The 21744-nt window shown below is 44.3% G+C and overlaps 1 protein-coding gene across 1 annotated transcript in view; it reads left to right on the top strand.

The window, feature by feature from the left end:
• tbxas1 (thromboxane A synthase 1 (platelet)) overlaps window positions 1-21744 on the top strand; it is a gene marked incomplete at its 3' end in the record, with an annotated part of 260971 nt that overhangs the window by 146599 nt on the left and 92628 nt on the right. Inside the window, 3 exon segments of the mRNA XM_084335155.1 lie at window positions 13346-13352; window positions 13355-13433; window positions 21533-21681. Of these exon segments, the coding sequence (XP_084191281.1) occupies window positions 13346-13352; window positions 13355-13433; window positions 21533-21681 (235 nt within the window).

Genomic DNA, 21744 nt, shown 5'->3' with positions numbered 1-21744 from the left:
CTTGGTATTGGCTGTTACTTAAACTGTAGGACTCATAATTGGTATTGGCAACCAACAAGTGGTTATGGGTGTATCCCCAAGCACCACTGTTACATACTGAGCACTAGCTCTTAGTTCTAGAGAGGGGCAGCCATAAATAGATGTCTGTATTGTCAATAAAAAAAAAAAAATCCCATGTCATGCCTTGCTCAAGGGCACCACATCAGAGCACTGTAGATGTAATAACACCAGTTCACAGGTGTAATACACCCTCCTGTTTGGTGTTTGGGATGAAACCAGCGACCTTCTGGTTACTGGTTGGCCTCTTCTGCTTACTGTACCTGTACTACTGTGCTACCGATTCACTAAACTAATTTCATAACGACCATCGATTGCCATTGTTGTATTTGAGAAAGTTGCAGAACACTTTTCTCTCACCCAGCCAGCGGTCTCACATGCACTTGAAAAGTGACAGGCAATAAGTGGGACCTAGGGCTTAGCTCCACTGAAACAGACAATGGCGGCAGCAGATGATTGGTCGCATTTTGCACATTAAATGTGCCAATTAATTTCCCCCACGCTGGAGTGGTTTTCAAATGAAAAAACAACTTTTGTTCAATCGTCTCTCTCTCTCTCTCTCTCTATCGCTCTCTCTCTTTCTCCCTCTCTTTCTCTCTCTCTTTTCACCCCTCTCTGTCTTGTTGTCAACAGTATAAGCTACAGAAGTGGTCTGCGTCATACAGTACAGTGCATCAGCCAGTACCACAAGTAGATGAAACGGAAAGAGTCCGGAAGCAGAAGATACAGGGACAGCCAGGGAAACGTCCTGCCAAGCAAAGATCTTTTGTTTTTTTTCTGTATTTTTTTCCCATCCCAATTTTAGTCGTTATGCCAATTCCCTTCCTGGTCGTTGCGCACATTTGCCCCTTACTTGCCGGTCTAGGGAGGGTTGATAGATACTATCACATGTCCCCTCCGATACATGTGGAGTCAGCCAGCCGCTTCTTTTCACCTGACAGCGAGGACTCTCACTGGGGGAGCGTAACGCGTGGGAGGCTCACACTACTTCCCCCACTTCCCTTCCTCGCTGAGCAGTCCAATATTCACCACAGGATAACACGCAAACGTATACATGAATGGAAAGAAATGTACATATTGGACTACAAATAGTGTCTGTCAAATGAGCCGGACTATTTTCTCCATAGATATAATATAGAATATAGATGTAGCTCTGCAAACATTGTGACGCATCGCAAAAAAAAAAAAAAGCTGGCGCTAGAGAGCAGGGATGGGGCGTGGCTATGGGGTTGAATGAGTGTCCAAAAATCCAAATCATCCCTTTAAATAGCCTGGAGAACCACTGATCTATGCCACTCAAAGTAACCGAAGCCAAATCTGCTGTGTTAACCCTTTCACTGCCACACTACCAAAGGGTTAACCCTTTCACTGCCACACTACAGAAGTACCAAAGCATCCTCAAAGGCGCTAAAACAAGATTACAAACATCACAAAACAAACTGGTCAGACTACTACTTGACCTCACTCCTAGAACCCACCTCACCCCTGCCCACTTTGACTACCTAGGATGGCTTAGAGTAGACGACAGAGTACAGCAACTTGCAATGGGCCTGGTCTACAAGATATACTACACGACCAAGGTACCCATGTACATGTCAAAATACTTCCCAAAGGTCAGTGAATACCACAACCACAACACCAGAGGGAGCTCCACAGATCATGTTAAACCCAGATTCGGCTCAAACAAGGGACTAAACACGTTTCGCAATTATGCCACATCAATGTGGAATGCCCTACCCAAAGCTGTAAAGGAATGTGAATCACTACCCACTTTCAAAACCACTCTCAAAGAACACCTACGGGAGACTGCAATTAGAAACTGGCCCCTGTAAATGTACAGTAAATTTACGTCCTAACTCAATAATACATGGGACCCTCTTCTTGGGACCAAGTAAGGTTTCGTCGATATTCCAATGTACAGTTTTGCTTGTACAGTTGTACAGTTTCCCCCACCCCGCCTACCCAACCCCCCCCCCCCCACCCAACCTCCTCCAATGTACAGTTTCTACGTCAAATGTATATACAATATTTTTTAGACTCTTTTTGTATCACAAACAGTACTGTATTTGTAAATCTGGTATGTCATAAATGTATAGATGTAGCAGTACTGTCTATCTGTATGTCGTGTATGTCATATATGTTATGATGAATTGAAAATGGGGGACCCGGATGTAAACAAGACGGAAGTCTTTCTCTGGTCTGCATCCCCTTAACAATTGTGTGTATTGAGCTGTACTGTATTGTACCCATTCTGCAATCTGTTAATAAAGTTTTCAATCAATCAATCAATCAATCAATCAGGTTAACCCTTTAACCGTCTGTAGTCTGGTAGTGAAAGGTTAACCTTCTATAGTGTGGTTGTGAAAGGGTTAAGAAGCATGATGGTAATCCTACTATAAAATGAGGAAAACTGTCCATCTGTCTGCGTCCATTTTTCTCCTCGATGGGTTGGCCAATCAATCTGAAATTGCATAGGTGCTTTGAGCATTGGCAGGGGCAGATTTTTCCATTTTCCCAATTTTAAGCTGTTTAAAAGCATGTCTGGCACGTCTGGAGTTGTGGTGTGCGCATCCCGGGAATTCTGCCTGTAGTCGTGGCGCCCACATTCCCGGGAATTTTGCCCGTAGTCGTGGCGCCCACATTCCCGGGAATTTTGCCCGTAGTCGTGGCGCGCACATGGACTAGTCAGGGATAGTTCTGGGATAAGTGGAGGCTGGTATTGATTATCGAGTTGTCCTCCTATATGTCAGTCTAACTAATAGAATCATACATTTTCTGTCCCATCAGTTTTTCTTTGTATATATAGTGGTATTGTCTGTGTGTGCTTGTGTGTATGTGCACATGTGTGTGTGTGTGTGTGTGTGTGTGTGTGTGTGTGTGTGTGTGTGTGTGTGTGTGTGTGTGTGTGTGTGTGTGTGTGTGTGTGTGTGTGTGTGTGTGTGTGTGTGTGTGGATGTGTGAATATAAATAGTGGTGCATAAAAAGTATGCACTAAGCACTGGGATGTTGTGCCAAGAGTCGAAACAAATACATAGATAAAAGCTGCAGATGTTAGCATGGCATTTATTGACAACAATGTTTCAGCACAGGGCTTGTGTGTGTGTGTGTGTGTGTGTGTGTGTGTATGTGTGTATGTGTGCGTGCGCGTGCGCCTGTATGGGCATGTGTTTTGAATATCTTGCCTTGCCTGGATCTTGTCTACACTGTTTTTCTGTCTACTGGTACTGTACAGTATATCCTGTCTGCTTGTTGTAAGTGTATGCGTGCGTGCATTTGTCACTTAGCCTACGTGTATTTGTGTGTACTCATGCGTGTGAGTGTGTCTTCCGCGGTCCAGCATTGGTTGGCTGACCAGTAGTCCCAGCGTGCCTCTGGCTCTCTGCTGGCAGTGTCAGGCCATATAGATTTTCATTTGAGGAGCAGGGTAGGAGGACACTGTTCCTGTCATATCCTATCAGCGAGCCCGTACTTCCTCATCTGACCTCCCCTCCCCAGACCAGACAACCATCCTCCTGATCCAGCCATCCTCCAGACCAGACAACCATCCTCCAGACCAGACAACCATCCTCCAGACCAGACAACCATCATCCAGACCAGACAACCATCATCCAGACCAGACAACCATCCTCCAGACCAGACAACCATCCTCCAGACCAGACAACCATCATCCAGACCAGACAACCATCCTCCTGACCAGACAACCATCCTCCTGACCAGACAACCATCATCCAGACCAGACAACCATCATCCAGACCAAACAACCATCCTCCAGACCAAACAACCATCCTCCAGACCAGACAACCATCATCCAGACCAGACAACCATCCTCCTGACCAGACAACCATCCTCCTGACCAGACAACCATCATCCAGACCAGACAACCATCCTCCAGACCAGACAACCATCCTCCAGACCAGACAACCATCATCCTGACCAGACAACCATCATCCTGACCAGACAACCATCATCCTGACCAGACAACCATCATCCTGACCAGACAACCATCATCCAGACCAGACAACCATCCTCCAGACCAGACAACCATCCTCCTGACCAGACAACCATCATCCAGACCAGACAACCATCCTCCAGACCAGACAACCATCCTCCTGACCAGACAACCATCCTCCTGACCAGACAACCATCATCCAGACCAGACAACCATCCTCCAGACCAGACAACCATCCTCCTTACCAGACAACCATCCTCCAGACCAGACAACCATCATCCAGACCAGACAACCATCCTCCTGATCAGACAACCATCATCCTGACCAGAGAACCATCATCCTGATCAGACAACCATCATCCAGACCAGACAACCATCCTCCTGATCAGACAACCATCATCCTGACCAGAGAACCATCATCCTGATCAGACAACCATCATCCAGACCAGACAACCATCATCCAGACCAGACAACCATCCTCCTGATCAGACAACCATCATCCAGACCAGACAACCATCCTCCTGACCAAACAACCATCCTCCAGACCAGACAACCATCATCCAGACCAGACAACCATCCTCCAGACCAGACAACCATCATCCAGACCAGACAACCATCATCCAGACCAGACAACCATCATCCAGACCAGACAACCATCATCCAGACCAGACAACCATCCTCCAGACCAGACAACCATCATCCAGACCAGACAACCATCATCCAGACCAGATAACCATCCTCCAGACCAGACAACCATCATCCTGACCAGACAACCATCATCCAGACCAGACAACCATCATCCAGACCAGACAACCATCATCCAGACCAGACAACCATCATCCAGACCAGACAACCATCATCCAGACCAAACAACCATCATCCAGACCAGACAACCATCATCCAGACCAGACAACCATCATCCAGACCAGACAACCATCATCCAGACCAAACAACCATCCTCCTGACCAGACAACCATCCTCCTGACCAGACAACCATCATCCAGACCAGACAACCATCCTCCAGACTTTCTCTTCAGACACAAACCATCAGCCAGGGTTGGGAAGTGAAATGTGATATGATTCAAATACCTTTTAAATAGGTGATTTATTGATATAGTGCTGTAATTATGACACTATTTAGGGGAAAATACAGTTTGAATTTAAATACAGTATATAGACACATAAGAAGCACATTTCTGCACCGTTGAATACGAATGTCTTGGAGAGCAGCTGTGTTGGAGAGAAACCACTCAAATGTCACGCTATTTCCCCCAGATCCCCTCCCCTCCCTGCTGAACAGGCCCCCCGACCGACCAGTAGGAGTCACAGTTTACAACGACCAGGACACATATCTCACCGGCTTCGCACCCGCTAACACTGCCAATTGTGTTAGTAGGGACGACTGACCAAGCCAGAGGTACCGCTGGATTCTATCCCAGATTTTCTGCAGTGGTAGGCGAGTGCTTAGTCCACTGCACTACCCAGCCGCGCCTATATTCACATTTTCAACCAAATAGACTGAGTTTTGTATTGTTGTTCTATAGTCTACTAGCTGAATACATCTCCGAACCGCCTATAACCTTTGCAAAGTACATTTTTGCCATTTCAATTTAGGTTTTAAAATAAATGTTTACATCCCAACTGCTCCAACCAATAAATCGAATGCTCTGAGAAAAGAATCCGGTAATCAGCCATGTTCCTGGTGTCACATTGGAAAACTAACGCTATACCATCGTGGTTCCTTATTGGAAAGCACTCAGAGTGTGTAAAAACGCCTCGCAATCAGAGGCCGGGAAATATTATATAAATAATATATATTTTAAATCCAGCATGAAGCTGCCGTTGCCTCCGGGAGTCGGAGGAAAACCTGCCTGGCTTGAAAAGTGATGTTCAGCTGGACATGTGAGCTCACTCTTGAAAAGTGATGCAGAGCTCTTTCAGCTGGACATGTGAGCTCACTCTTGCTCATCTCTCCGAAATTGCCTACCCCACCTTTAATGTGTATAATTACGTAACCATGATCATTCCATTGTTTTCAAGTTATTTGAAAACACACCTTATCCCATTCAAAGATATCCTGAGTAAACAAGTAAACACATTACTGTAAAGGACTACAGTTACCAATTTGACCTATTCTATGCACTGCAGTCAGATGGCAGTGTTTATGATTTCTGATGTGGCTGGATGTACCTCTGATCAGGTTCTGTGTGTTAAGTTCTGATTGGCTCAGGCTGCGCTGTAGGGGGCGGTGTCTCATTGGGTGCAGCATGTATTGATTGCTGGGTGGTGTAGTGTGCAGTGACGGAGACGAGAAGAGATGGAGAGGAGAGATGGAGAGACGAGATAGGGAGGAGATGTGTAAACGTTGGTCAGTTTTAGCCTCTGGTTCACCCACACACACACACAAACACACACACACACACACACACACACACACACAGGCACGACACACACAGGCACGACACACAGGCACGACACACAGGCATACACACCCACAAACCTACGTACATACACACACACACACTCTCAGTCTATCTTTCTCTCTATCTCTCTCGTTTTTCCTCTCTTTCACTCTCTCCCATACAAACAACACACACACACAGTGCACAGAGCTAAACTCGTCCCAGCTGAGTGGCTGCTTCAATGTCTGGCCTTGCTCCGTCACACACCCCTACCCCTGCGTCTCCAGCCCAGGTGGGAGTAGGGGAGTAGCGGAATATGGGAGTAGAGGAGTAGGGGAGTAGAGGAGTAGCCCGATTTCTAAGGGCCATTTTCGGGCGGGGGGGCCCCTTTTTATGCTTTTTGGGGGGTTTTGGTGATCAAATAATATTGAATATTGAACTATAATAATCAGTGCAGGAGCTTACTTATCCTTGAAAGACACTTTTATCACTGACTTAAAAGGCCCATACATCTCCATAAATGTTCATGGGGGAGGGAATAAGTGCTTACCCTACAGACCCCAAGAAGTGCTGTATATTCTGTATTGTTTAATATAAATGCATTTTTTATTCCAATCCCGATTTGTATTTGAGATTCCCAAATCCCATCGGACTTGACTTCTTCGTGTCCCTCAATGAGTGTAATACCAGCATTCAACTGTATGCGCCACAGCGGTTTCTATCATCATCATCATCACCACCCACGCTATGCATAAAATAATAGGTCCGTGGAGAGGCACGCTGAGGAGGCCGTGCAAACTGCAATGGAATATGGGGCATCTCTCTCTCTTTACCTAATATTTTGATTCTATCCTGACATTTTTCAGTTGGAAGGGCAGTCTATATGCGTAACGGTTAAAAAAAATATATATATATATTTTTTTAAAGGGCACTTTTTTATGAGGCTCAAAAGGGCAGGTGCTCAAGCACCCCTTGGGCTCTATGTGTGCACGTGCCTGAGTAGAGAAGTAGAGGAGGAGAGGTGTGTGTGTGTGGGGGGGTGGGGGGGGGGTGGCTGAGGCAGCTCCATAGCATGTTCCTGTCATTTCCCCGGCCTCCAGTCCCCAGTCTGTCTACAGTGGGATCGATACACGGCGCTAATGTCTGCTGCTCCCTAATCACAGGGCCGCTGGTGGGAGACTGAGCAGGGAAACACACGCTCAGAAGCCCTGGCTCCCCTACACTATACCCCCCGCCTATACCGTCTCCTACTCCTCTGTATTCTCCTCCTGTCCTGTCCTCTCTCTGTCTCTGCATTTATGCGCCTCTCTCTCTTTCTCAACCTCCTATCTTTGTGGTGCCTCTCTTCCTAACCCTCCCGTTCTCTCTCTCTCTTTCTCGACCTTCTATCTTTGTGGTGCCTTTCTTCCTAACCCTCCCCTTCTCTTTCTCTTTCTCGACCTCCTATCTTTGTGGTGCCTCTCTTCCTAACCCTCCCGTTCTCTCTCTCTCTTTCTCGACCTCCTATCTTTGTGGTGCCTCTCTTCCTAACCCTCCCGTTCTCTCTCTCTCTTTCTCGACCTTCTATCTTTGTGGTGCCTTTCTTCCTAACCCTCCCGTTCTCTCTCTCTCTTTCTCGACCTCCTATCTTTGTGGTACCTCTCTTCCTAACCCTCCCGGTCTCTCTCTTTCTCGACCTCCTATCTTTGTGGTACCTCTCTTCCTAACCCTCCCGTTCGCTCTCTCTCTTTCTCGACCTCCTATCTTTGTGGTACCTCTCTTCCTAACCCTCCCGTTCGCTCTCTCTCTTTCTCGACCTCCTATCTTTGTGGTACCTCTCTTCCTAACCCTCCCGTTCTCTCTCTCTCTCTTTCTCGACCTCCTATCTTTGTGGTACCTCTCTTCCTAACCCTCCCGTTCTCTCTCTCTCTCTTTCTCGACCTCCTATCTTTGTGGTGCCTCTCTTCCTAACCCTCCTGTTCTCTCTCTCTCTATCTATCTCTGACATGATCAGGTTTGTGTGTTTCACTGTATATGTAAGAACTGAACTTTGTAAAGAAACTCAGTGTTAAGAGTGATGCGCTGCTCTATTGTGCCGCCTAGACTCATTACATCAACACTCTGATTGTTGTATTGTTAGGGCTATTAGGGCTATTTTATTTTATTTAACTATTTTATTGCACTACATTACTGCATCATTTTACTCTGTATATTCTATTTTACACTTTTTATTACTGTCTATTTTAAAACTGAATCAACCTATTGGGATATTAGATCCTAATGTGAAAACCGATGATTTGCCTTACCATTTTGCTGCTATCTATTTCATGCATTGATCTGCCAATTTTGTGCAAATGTTATGCCTGTCTTCTTTACTGAAGCACGTTGAGCTGCAATTCTTGTATGAAAGGTGCTATACAAATAAAGTTGTTATTATTATGAGTGTATGTAACAGTGAATAGCTGGGTGTTTCATTAAGAACATCAAAAGTCAAACAGTCTTTCTCTCTCTCCCTCTCTCCACCTCCTCTTCTTGCCTCTCCTTCTCTATCTCTCTTTATCCCCCTCTATCCCTATCTCCCTCTTTTCTCACTCTATTTCTCCATCTGTCTCTCTCCCCTCCTACCTCTCTTTCTCTCCACCTCCTCTTTTTACTGTACCACTCTTCCTCTCTTTTCATCACCCTCCTTCTCTATTTCTCTCTCTACCTCCTCTTTTGGCTGTACCTCTCTTCCTCTCTTTTCATCACCCTCCTTCTCTATTTCTCTCTCTCTACCTCCTATTTATGCTGTACCTCTCTTCATCACCCTCCTGTTCTCTCTCTTTCTCTCTCTTTCTCTACCTCCTCTTTTTGCTGTACCTCTCTTCCGCTCTCTTCGTCACCCTCTTGTTCTCTCTTTCTCCCTCTCCTATTTCCCCCTCCCTTCCTCTTTCTTCCTCTCCTACTGTCTTCCTCCTTCTCTCTCTCTCTATCTCTCCCTCTCTGTCCACTTCTATCCCTATCTCCCCTTTGTTCTCCTCCCCCCTCTCTCTCCGGCTCTCTCTATTTCTCCATCTCTCTGTTTCCCTCTCTCTCCTCAGCACCACACTGACACCTACAGTATGCATGATGGGAAATTAAAGCAGTGGTTCACTCCTCTCTGTGGCTAAATAACCATGAAAAGCAGCCAATCTGAGTCACGTTTGATGTTAGATTTGTGTTTCATACGCTGGGTTTATATTGAGTTGTGATGCTTCTGGTTGGGAGCTGTGTTGATGTCCGTCTGTTCCAGTTCCAGTTTTTAGTAGCGTGGCATTTATTGACCAACAATCTTTCAGTGGAGGGCTTCTGTCACATGTAACAGGATTACAGAAGAAAATGCTAACTCTAAATCCCATATATTAAAAATATATCTATATATATAATTATTATTATCATTATTATTATTTATTATCAGATTACAGTTAAAACTGGGATAGGCAACTTTGGAGAAATTAGTGAGTTTACCTGTCCAGCAGAAAGAAGCCTTTCCATGCCTGGCGCGTCTGCTATGTACGGTACGCACAACCCCCAGTTTTGAGCTGTTTTCTTTCAAAAATAGATGGCTGATGATTATGATTAGCCTACAATACATTGAGATTGCAGTCAATTTAGAATCAAGTCTAATTGGAGTACATTATCTGGTTAGCTTGGAATCCAATAGACATGGGAGACAAAGTCATTTTAATCCAACAGTAACTAGAAATAATCTGGTTAAAATACTGTGTTGGGGGGCGCCCAAGTGGCGAACCATGTAACGCGCTGCGTCGCGAAGCGGCCGACCCGGGTTCGATTCCCGGACCCGGCGTCCCCTGCCGAATGTCCCCCCCCCCCCCCCCCCCGCTCTGTCTCCCGTTCCTCCTCTCTCTCTCCCTCTCTCTCTCTCTCTCTCTCTCTCTCTCTCTCTACTGGACTGCCCGGTAGTACAAACAAATAAAAATCTACCAAAAACATAATCAATTCTTTTTCTTTTTTTTCTTTTTTAATACTGTGTTGGTATAGAAAACGCCAATAGATTACATTACTGATCACTATAAGAGGAACAATTATTAAATTACAATTCAATTAAATGAAAAATAAGGTAACTTTCAAATTTGTAGTTTTTTTTTTTTTTAATTTTTACTTTTCCCCATTCCCCTTTTTCAAACTGGGTCACCAGGCTGCATGAGGGTTCTTCCTCTCTGGTACCCTGCAGTCACCAGGCCTGCATGAGGGTTCTTCCTCTCTGGTACCCTGCAGTCACCAGGCTGCATGAGGGTTCTCCCTCTCTGGTACCCTGCACCACCAGGCTGCATGAGGGTTCTTCCTCTCTGGTACCCTGCAGTCACCAGGCCTGCATGAGGGTTCTTCCTCTCTGGTACCCTGCAGTCACCAGGCCTGCATGAGGGTTCTTCCTCTCTGGTACCCTGCAGTCACCAGGCCTGCATGAGGGTTCTTCCTCTCTGGTACCCTGCAGTCACCAGGCTGCATGAGGGTTCTTCCTCTCTGGTACCCTGCAGTCACCAGGCTGCATGAGGGTTCTTCCTCTCTGGTACCCTGCAGTCACCAGGCTGCATGAGGGTTCTTCCTCTCTGGTACCCTGCAGTCACCAGGCTGCATGAGGGTTCTCCCTCTCTGGTACCCTGCACCACCAGGCCTGCATGAGGGTTCTTCCTCTCTGGTACCCTGCATCACCAGGCCTGCATGAGGGTTCTTCCTCGCTAATGAATAAATAAATAAATTAGATCTTGTTTGCTCCGTCATCATCATGCCTCTGTTCTCCCTGGTAATGGCCTCAGTAATGGCGCTGACTTTAATGGTGTTTTAATTGATTTGGCTGCTTTAGCCTTACAGGGTGCTTACTCTTACCACCCACTGTTTCTCAACCTGAGGTCCAGGGACTGCTTTGTTATGGTGCGGGGGAGGTGTGTGTGTGTGTGTTGTGTGTTGTGGTGTGTGTGTGTGTCGTTCTCTTCACTCATGTTGCTGAGGAGGTGGATCTATATCTATCTACTGTATCTATCTTATCTATCTATTGTTAAGCCTTGTTCGTCTGTTTGTTTTATTCCTTTTTGGGTTCTGTAGGCTTAATTAAAGTGCTGTAAATAAAATTGACTTGACTTGAGAATGACAACAATAGCGGCGGCTGGGTGGCGCAGCGGAGATTGCGCTCGAAAGTCAAACAGAATCCCGGTGTCAGCATTGCCTGCGGCTTGGGCCGGCCGTCATACTGGCTCAATTGGCAGAGTCAGCGGGTGGAAGTCGATGGGTGGTAATCTGGACGTTGTGGACCGCGACTCCTAAAGGTCGGTTGGGGGACGCCTGCACAGCAGAGACAGGAAATGGCGGGGGTAGTGTGAGCCTCCCACACGTTACACCTCGCCACTGAGAGTCCGCGCTGGCAGGTGAAAAGATGTGACAGGCTGCCTCCTCGTGTACCGGAGAGGGGACACGTGATGCAAGGCTTCTATGAAAATAAGGAGAAAAAGTGGATAAAAAAAATAAGTGACAACAATAATGATTGACATGCCGATCCGCCAGTCCAATCCAACCCCCGGGTTTCAGAGATACGCATGGACTAGGCCTCCGATTGCCTACATATTGCTATCCTCAGGCATGGCCTCAGACACCGCGCTGAAGGAGACACACGCAGCAGACCAGGAACAGAGAAAGCAGTGCTTGATGTAATGTAACAATACCTGAATAAAGTCAATTATAAAATATATTTCAAAATTGCTGTTGAGGAACTTATAATACGAATACTGGCTGTCACTCGAGCGCCATGTTATTTTCATTTCTTGCTGTAATTCTCCAAGGCAGATTGTTCATTTTGACAGGTTTCTGACAGCTTAGAATAGCACAGTAGGCCAACTAAGGAGGAAACCTGCTGACTTTTTCTGCAAACAGTGGACTGAGACATGTCACGGAATGTTTGGAATACCCATGTCTCCACCAGTTGCTATGGCGGAAGACACAACAGTTGCTATGCGCATTGAGACACTTGTCTCCGACTGGGGACTATATCAGCAGCACATGCAGTGATTTGAATCGTATTGCCACGTTTTATTAACGAGTCGTAGCAGGTCTTATTAACGAGTCATAGCGGGCCTTATTAACGAGTCATAGCAGGCCTTATTAACGAGTCGTAGCGGGTCTTATTAACGAGTCGTAGCGGGCCTTATGTGTTTTATGGAATAGTCTGAGCACTCAGGTAAAATGTAACCATTGGTAACAATTCTCCTTTCAAGGCCTCTATGGTAAATGTAGGCCTATCACTTCACATTCACCTTTCATTGCACTTGCAACACTGTTTTCTGGTCACGGAAAGGATGAAGATGGAAAGGAATGCATTTAAATATCAGTGGAATAATTTCAAAGTCTCCATGTGGTCTTGTGTGATATGGGTCAGCCTCACACCAGGCCTGGCCCCATGTTTCACAGCATTGCTCTCATTCATTGCTCACGACGGTTTCCTCTTTTGAAATTAATTCAAAGGAAAGCCATTCAGAGGACCAAGTCCATTTCCTGGAAACAAATGATATAGTTCTCTCTCTCTCTCTCTCTCTCTCTCTCTCTCTCTCTCTCGCTCTCTCTCTCTCTCTCTCTCTCTCTCTCTCTCTCTCTCTCTCTCAGCTCTCTCTCTCTCTCTCTCTCTCTTCTCTCTCTCTCTCTCTCTCTCTCTCTCTCTCTCTCTCTCTCTCTCTCTCTCTCTCTCTCTCTCTCTCTCTCTCTCTCTCTCTTTCTCTCTCTCTCATTCACTCTCCCCCTGACTCTCTCTTTCCTTCTCCCGTTCTCTCTCTCACTGATTCTCTCTATCTCTTTCTCTTGCTCTTGCTCAATGTCTCTCATTCACACTCTCTGATTCTCTCTATTTCTCATCTCTCTCTCTCTCTCTCTCTCTCTCTCTCTCTCTCTCTCTCTCTCTCTCTCTCTCTCTCTCTCTCTCTCTCTCTATTATGCAGATGGTTCCTTGATCAACACAGCCACAGACTCCCTTCTCAACAACCTGAATATGTATGCAGAGTCGGGAGAGGCTTTTGACATCCACAGGTAACTCACTACACACACACACACACATACACACACACACGCACACGCACACACATACACATACACATACACATACGTATACACATACACATACACATACACATACAAGCAAATAACGAGGGTAACTTCCGGTCGGGGGGTTCCAAAATAAAAGAGCGACGTCTATAGCACCGCAAATACGTTTATTTTGTACATTATCTAACGTTAACACGAACCTAAACTAACTTTAGGTTAGTTGTAACGTTAGTTTAGGTTCGTGTTAACGTTAGATAATGTACAAAATAAACGTATTTCCGGTGCTATAGACGTCGCTCTTTTATTTTGGAACCCCCCGACCGGAAGTCAAAATGTATCCTCGTTATTTGCTTGAGTGTCCGGTTGTTGGTTATCGTTAGCTAGCAGCATATCAACACCAGCCATGGGAATACTGTTTTCTAAATTGGGGAGGCTTTTAATCATCAAGGTAAGAGGATTTTAAGTCATGGTATCCATAAACTTCAATCGGTTCGGATCCTTTGAATGAAATGAGAATGTAAACAAACTGGCGTCACGTGGGACGTGAGGGGGATAGTGTGGTCCTCCCACACGCTACGCCCTCTCAATGAGAATCCGCGCTGCCAGGTGAAAAGAAGCGGTGATTGGCTGGACGTGTGTCGGAGGAAGCATGTGGTAGCCTCCACTCTCCCAAATGATCTGACTGTGGGGGGTAAAGCACAGCGACCAGGAAGGGACTGGGAATTGGCATACGACTAACATTGGGATGGGAGAAAATCGGAGGAAAATGGAGGGGGAAAAAGACCAAAAAAAAAAAAAAAAAAAAAAGAAAGTATCACTGTGTTGCGTGAAATCACTGACTGCGCCCTGAGAGGAGTGGTTCGACAAAAAATAGTTCTGAGTATATTTGCTTAGAAAACGTAATTGTCTAATTCAATTCTTTTTAATTTCTCCACGTGGTAAATACACAGGTCACAACATGTTTACAGGAACATTTTGGAGTTGTATTTGGAGTGTATTTCGTGACTGTAGGGGACTGTAGGGAACGTCAGGGTAAAGGTCTGACCCACTTCCAGTGATGAAGCTAAGCTACGCTAACGGAGCGGCTGTTCCCTAAGCCTAATGCATGCACAGAGAAGAAAAGGGTATGTATCTTCTTGTCTATCTCCAGGGAAGATGGCAAATAAGCTAATTTCCCAAAATGTTGGCGTTTTCCTTTAAGCTTGTTTATCAGGTTCCAGGGGTGTTTTATGCATTTTCCCTGTTACTGCCAGGTGTACGACTGTACAGGTGCTTTGCCACTAAGCCTCGGTCAGCGCTAGTATTTAAGAATATGTTGACTGTATGCCCAGCCTCGGGCAGTGCTATTATTTAAGAATACGTTGACTGTATGCAAAAAAAGAATAATAAAAATTAAACATTTATATAATTTTTATTTTTTTACCTTTAGGGGGGGCCTCGCGTTTAAATCTTGCACAGGGCCTCACATTTCTCCCAGACGGCACTGCATACACATATACACACACACACACACACACACTCATGTGCTCTCTCTCACACACACACACACTCCTGTAAACACACATTCCAATTACAATTCATTCTCCAATTCTCTTTTTATATATATATATATATATATATATATATATATATATATGATCATATGATATCATTGATCATACATTTACTGGTAGATGTTCAACATGTAACCCTGGTAATATGCACCCAGTGGTTATCCGGGTAATATTAACCAAGTTGTTGTCTTTGGTAATTATAAATATATGTTATTATTCTGCATTGTATTATAATTTACCTATGGGTAATATGTATAACATATTACCTGTTATTTTGTGTATGGGTAATATGTAAAACTCCTTGCAATTAAAACTCCTCAGGAGGACGTAAGGCAGAACAGGGGCGTAAACTTGAGCCTGAGCATTTATTCTGTTCTTGTTCTCTGTATTAGCCTGAGCATTTATTCTGTTCTTGTTCTCTGTATTTCACTGGATGAGACTTCAGACTCTTATTTTCACTACAGAGTTGCGCGTCAGTTTGCCTGTTTGTTCTTCCTCAGACGTTAGTCACATAGCTAATGTGACTGTTTGTTCTTCCTCAGACGTTAGTCACATAGCTAATGTGACTGTTTGTTCTTCCTCAGATGTTAGTCACATAGCTAATGTGACTGTTTGTTCTTCCTCAGACGTTAGTCACATACCTAATGTGACTGTTTGTTCTCCATCAGACGTTAGTCACATAGCTAATGTGACTGTTTGTTCTTCCTCAGACGTTAGTCACATACCTAATGTGACTGTTTGTTCTTCCTCAGACGTTAGTCACATAGCTAATGTGACTGTTTGTTCTTCCTCAGACGTTAGTCACATAGCTAATGTGACTGTTTGTTCTTCCTCAGACGTTAGTCACATAGCTAATGTGACTGTTTGTTCTTCCTCAGACGTTAGTCACATAGCATAGTGGAAGGACAGTGTTTTCTGTACTGCTCACAGGTGAAGGAAAGTGTTTTCTGTGCTGCTCACAGGAAGGAACGTGTTTTCTGTACTGCTCACAGGAAGGACAGTGTTTTCTGTACTGCTCACAGGAAGGACAGTGTTTTCTGTGCTGCTCACAGGAAGGACAGTGTTTTCTGTACTGCTCACAGGAAGGACAGTGTTTTCTGTACTGCTCACAGGAAGGACATTGTTTTCTGTACTGTTCACAGGAAGGAAAGTGTTTTCTGTACTGCTCACAGGAAGGAAAGTGTTTTCTGTACTGCTCACAGGAAGTAAAGTGTTTTCTGTGCTGCTCACAGGTGAAGCAAAGTGTTTTCTGTGCTGCTCACAGGTGAAGCAAAGTGTTTTCTGTGCTGCTCACAGGTGGAAGGAAAGTGTTTTCTGTACTGCTCACAGGAAGGACAGTGTTTTCTGTACTGCTCACAGGAAGGACAGTGTTTTCTGTACTGCTCACAGGAAGGAAAGTGTTTTCTGTACTGCTCACAGGAAGGAAAGTGTTTTCTGTACTGCTCACAGGAAGGAAAGTGTTTTCTGTACTGCTCACAGGAAGGAGAGTGTTTTCTGTACTGCTCACAGGAAGGAAAGTGTTTTCTGTACTGCTCACAGGAAGGAGAGTGTTTTCTGTACTGCTCACAGGAAGGACAGTGTTTTCTGGACAGTGTTTTCTGTACTGCTCACAGGAAGGACAGTGTTTTCTGTACTGCTCACAGGTGAAGGAAAATGTTTTCTGTACTGCTCACAGGAAGGACAGTGTTTTCTGTACTGCTCACAGGAAGGACAGTGTTTTCTGTACTGCTCACAGGTGGAAGGACAGTGTCCCCAGCAGGTTGTGGCACAGAGTGGCCGCAGTTGAACAGTACCTTCTGAAAATCTACCAAATAGTTTTTTTTTTTTTTTTTATTATTGCAAAACAAAATGATTAAAAGTCAGTACTCAACACACAATACATAATGAAACTAACAATTAAGATGGCTAAAATGCCATGCAAGCACAGAAACAGAAAGCAAAAAATATATATAATAATACTTTACCGTATACAGTGTATATCCAACGAAGTTACCAATTATACCAATGTCTTATACAGGATATACCCCTAATACCTGTTATCTAAAACCCTACACACATATGCTCCAGCTCGAACCCCCCCCCTCCCGGACCCCTCTTTGGATAGTACCTCCATTATCCCTCGCTCCTAACCAGACACTACCATTATAAGCTAGCTTTTATTCTCTCCACCACTTCTAACCACATTGACATTTTGGATTCATTGAGACCCAGAATTCTTGCTGTAGATATTTCTTGATAAATCACATCGAGATATGTAAGAAACCAAACTTTCCGGCAAATTTTTTTCGGTTGAAACCAGCGTGATGCGATCAGCTTTTTAGCTACTGTGATACCCGATAAAACCAATCTCTTTAGCTGTGGATTTACTGCAAACTCAAAAACATCATTCAATAGTAATACAGAGGGGTGTACTGGTATATTCCAAGATACAAGTTTTGATAATTGTTGGGTCACATCTTTCCAGAATGCCTTAACTGGTGGGCAGTCCCAATACATGTGCATAAATGTCCCTTCGTCTCCATTTGTACATTGGGAGCATTTGGAGTCTTGTTTAAGACCCATTCTGTTAAGTCTTATAGGAGTCAAGTATGTCCTGTGAATATAGTTAAGATTGATTTGTTGATGGTCCGGGTTCCTTGATGTAAGTCGGACATTTGCCCATGCTCCTTGCCAATCAAAGTCACTTTCCAGGTCTGGTATATCCCTCCTCCAGACAGAGTCTAGTTGGAGGGTTTCATATGAGGACGTTAGTAATTGATGATAAAAACCTGAAACAAAACCTCTCGATGTCTCTCTTTCATAGAAGAATTTGTGGTATCTGTGGTGTTCAATTGGTATGTCTAATGGAACACCGTGAGACTTCAAACATAGCCGTAACTGTATGTAAAAAAGCCATGTGGACTTGGTGAGATAAAATTTTGTGCATATTTCTCCATAACTACAAAAACCCTGGTTGTTAAAAACATCCCCTAATGAGTGTATGCCTTGCTCTTCCCATATAGGGAATCTTATAGGACGTTTTTCAATTAAGAGTGCATTGTTATTGAATAAGGGAGTGTGATTGTGCCATTTTTGTGGGTTAGGATATTTTTTTTGTGTTTCACGCCATATCCGGATCGCATGGGTAATTATGGGGCCAAATTTCCGCTCACAGTGCTTGATTGGTAGTTTAGTGTATGCTATGTCCTTCAGTCTATGTGGGGCTACTATGTTTTCTTCCAATTTTCTCCAGGATACTAATGCTTGGGGATCAAACCATGTTGTCAATGGTCTTAATGTGTACGCCTTAAAATAGTGGAAAAAATCTGGAAATGCCATGCCACCGTCTGCTTTATTTCTCTGTGCGGTGGATCTTTTTATACGTGGTGGTTTGTTATTCCAAATAAATTTGTATGTGGAGGAGTGTAATCTTTTCCAGTAACCCTCTGGAGGGGGTAACGGTAGCATTGAACTGAAGAAGTTGATTCTAGGTAGTACATCCATCTTAACTATTGATATCCTTGCCTGTACTGAGTTTTTAAGTTTTGCCCACCTGTCAAGGTCGTCTTTGATTTTGTTTTGTATTTTTGTGTAATTGTGCTTCACCGTTTGTCTTATGGTGGGGAATATTTCCACTCCCAAGCATCTAAAATGTTTTACCATAGGTATCTCACCTGGGAGGGTTATATCTTTTTTTGCAGAGGTGTTAAGTGGAAGGAAAGCCGACTTCGGCCAATTTATCTTAAATCCCGATAAATCACCAAAGTTCTCAATCAACTTGAGTAGATGAGGCAATGTGGTGTTGGGGCTTTGCATGAACAATATTACGTCGTCCGCATATAAACTAATTTTATGTTGTGTGCCCTTGATTACGATTGGTTCTATGGATTGGGATTGTCTTATATATTGTGCTAAAGGCTCTAATGATAGATCGAATAGTCCGGGACTAAGAGGGCAACCCTGTCTGGCTGAGCGTGATACCGGAAAGATTTTGGAGATGATTGTACCTGTTGTAATCATGGCCGATGGGTCTTTGTATAATACTTTAATCATATCAATGAATCCTTTTCCTAACCCCATCCTTTCTAATACTGCCCATAGATACGACCATTCCAGCCTGTCAAAGGCTTTCATAGCATCCAGGGACAGCATCGCCTTAGGTATGGTGTCGTCCTTGTCTGCATCTAGTACGTGCAGTATTCGTCTTATGTTATCAGTGATCAGGCGACCTCTTATGAAGCCAGTTTGGTCCGGATGAACTAAAGACGTCATATGCTTTTGTAATCTGATGGCTAATACCTTAGAGTACAGTTTGATATCGGTTCCGAGGAGGCTTAAGGGTCTGTAACTACCGCACTCAGTGGGGTCTTTGTCTTTTTTGAGAAGGACTGATATGAGTGCAATATTGTCGTTTTTATGGAAGTTCCCCTCCTTGACTGAGTATAAGATCATATTTAGTAATAAGGGTCCAATTATGTCCCAACAAGAAAGGTACATTTCTGGTGGGATACCGTCTCTTCCAGGAGCCTTACCACTTTGCATTTCGGATATGGCCTTCTTGAGTTCCTCTAGTGCAGGGGTCGGGAACCTATGGCTCTTCTGGTGACAGCATATGGCTCCCAGAAATTTTTGAGTAAACATTTTTTTTTTTTTTTTTTTAATACTTGTGACATTTCTTAAAAATACTGTGTCATTTTAAAGTAAACAGAAATTAGTTTTGAAGATACAGCTAATAGTATCTGTAGCTGAAGATATAGCGAGCAGAGCTGGCGAGGGAACACAAGTGGACAGAAATAAAAGATCTTCAACCTGAAGACCAGCTGATTCTTAAAACTTGGAACGAGCTTCCTGTGACATACCACACAATGCAGCGTGAGTATCGCCGTATTGACCATGTTTGGCTCTACATATGCATGTGGGCAGTCATTCTCGCATATGAGGAACATTAAGACCAACCTACGCTCACGTTTAACTGATGGAAGCCTCAACGCCTGCATGAAGCTCAACCTCACCACGTATGAACCAGATTACAAGGCCATCAGCAAAACCATGCAGCACCAGAAGTCGCATTAAAAGTAAGACATATTTAATTTATTATACGTTAAAAATACCATATGGCTCTCAATGAAATATATTTAGAAATATTTGGCTTTTATGGCTCTCCCAGTCAAAAAGGTTCCTGACCCCTGCTCTAGTGTGATCGGTGTTCCTAACTGTTTAGCGTCATCCTCTGAAAGTTTAGGGAGAATAATTTGATTAAGATATGTGTCCATTTTGTTTTGATCGAAGGTCGTTTCTGATTTATATAAGTCGGAGTAGAATTCTTTGAATGTATCGTTTATTATTTTGGGGTCTGTTTCAAGTACTTGTTGTGCTCTAATGGTAGTTATATCTGCAAATTTTGCATTAATTCTTAATCCCATGGCTAATAGGTGACTAGGTTTAGAACCTTGGGAGTACTGCTGTTGTCTTGTGCTGCGTATTTGTATTTCCGATTGTTGTCTGTATATGGCATTGATCTCTATTTTTAGTATGTTAACTTGATTTTCTAGTCTAGTTGAGTTGTTGTATTTTAAAGAATTAAATAACGTTGAGTAAAGTGTTTCCAGTTCAGACAGTTTTGTGCATTGATTCTTGCGCATTTTGGAGGAAAAGCTATCAGTGAAATCCTTGATCATTCCCTTTACCGACATCCATATTATTCTGGGGTCTTGCACCGAGATTGCATTCTCCCGTAGGAATACTATAAGAGCTTCTTTGAGTTGTGTAATGAATTCCTTGTTATTAAGCAGCATCGAATTAAAAATAGTGTTTTTTTTATACTATAAAACAATTGTGTTAAGCATTACTCTTCACTACCCAGTGTTTCTCAAAAAAAAATTTGGGCTTTCTGTATTTTTCACCCATCCCAATTTAGTTGTTATGCCAATTCCCTTCCTGGTCGTTGCACACATTGCCCCATTGTCGGCCTGGGGAAGGTGTAGAACTACCACATGCCTCCTCCGATACATGTGGAGTCGCCAGCCGCTTCTTTTCACCTGACAGCGAGGAGTTTCACTGGGGGAGCGTAATGCGTGCCGTGCAGAGGTTCACGCTATTTCCCCCAGATCCCCTCCCTGCTGAACAGGTGCCCTGACCGACCAGTAGGAGTCGCAGTTTACAACAACCAGGACACATACCCCACCGGCTTCCAACCCGCTAACACTGCCAATTGTGTTAGTAGGGACGACTGACCAAGCCGGAGGTACCGCTGACAGCTGGATTCGATCCTAGAGTCTCTGCGGTGGTAGGCGAGTGCTTAGTCCACTGCGCTACCCAGCCGCGCCACTACCCAGTGTTTCTTAACTTGAGGTCCAGGTTCTGCTTTGTTACAGGATGGGACTAGTACCTATTTTAACTGTGTGTGTGTGTGTGTATGTGTGTGTGTGTGTGTGTGTGTGTGTGTGTGTGTGTGTGTGTGTGTGTGTGTGTGTGTGTGTGTGTGTGTGTGTGTGTGTGTGTGTGTGTGTGTGTGTGTGTGTGTGTGTGTGTGTGTGTGTGTGTGTTCTACAGGTGTTTTGGTTGTTTCACCATGGATGTGATCGCCAGCGTGGCGTTTGGGACCCAGCTGGACTCTCAGAACGACCCGGACGACCCGTTCGTCCACCACGCCCAGAAGTTCTTCTCTTTCACCTTCTTCAGGCCCATCATCATCATATTCAGTATGTTGTGTGACTCTCTCCACTCTCTGTTTATTCATGAAGACATACTGTTTGGACTAGGGC

The sequence above is a fragment of the Notolepis coatsorum genome (genome assembly GCF_963971535.1).
Source record: "Notolepis coatsorum genome assembly, chromosome: 18".
In the NCBI taxonomy this organism is placed as follows: domain Eukaryota; kingdom Metazoa; phylum Chordata; class Actinopteri; order Aulopiformes; family Paralepididae; genus Notolepis; species Notolepis coatsorum.
This window is presented reverse-complemented; position numbering and strand designations above follow the sequence as displayed.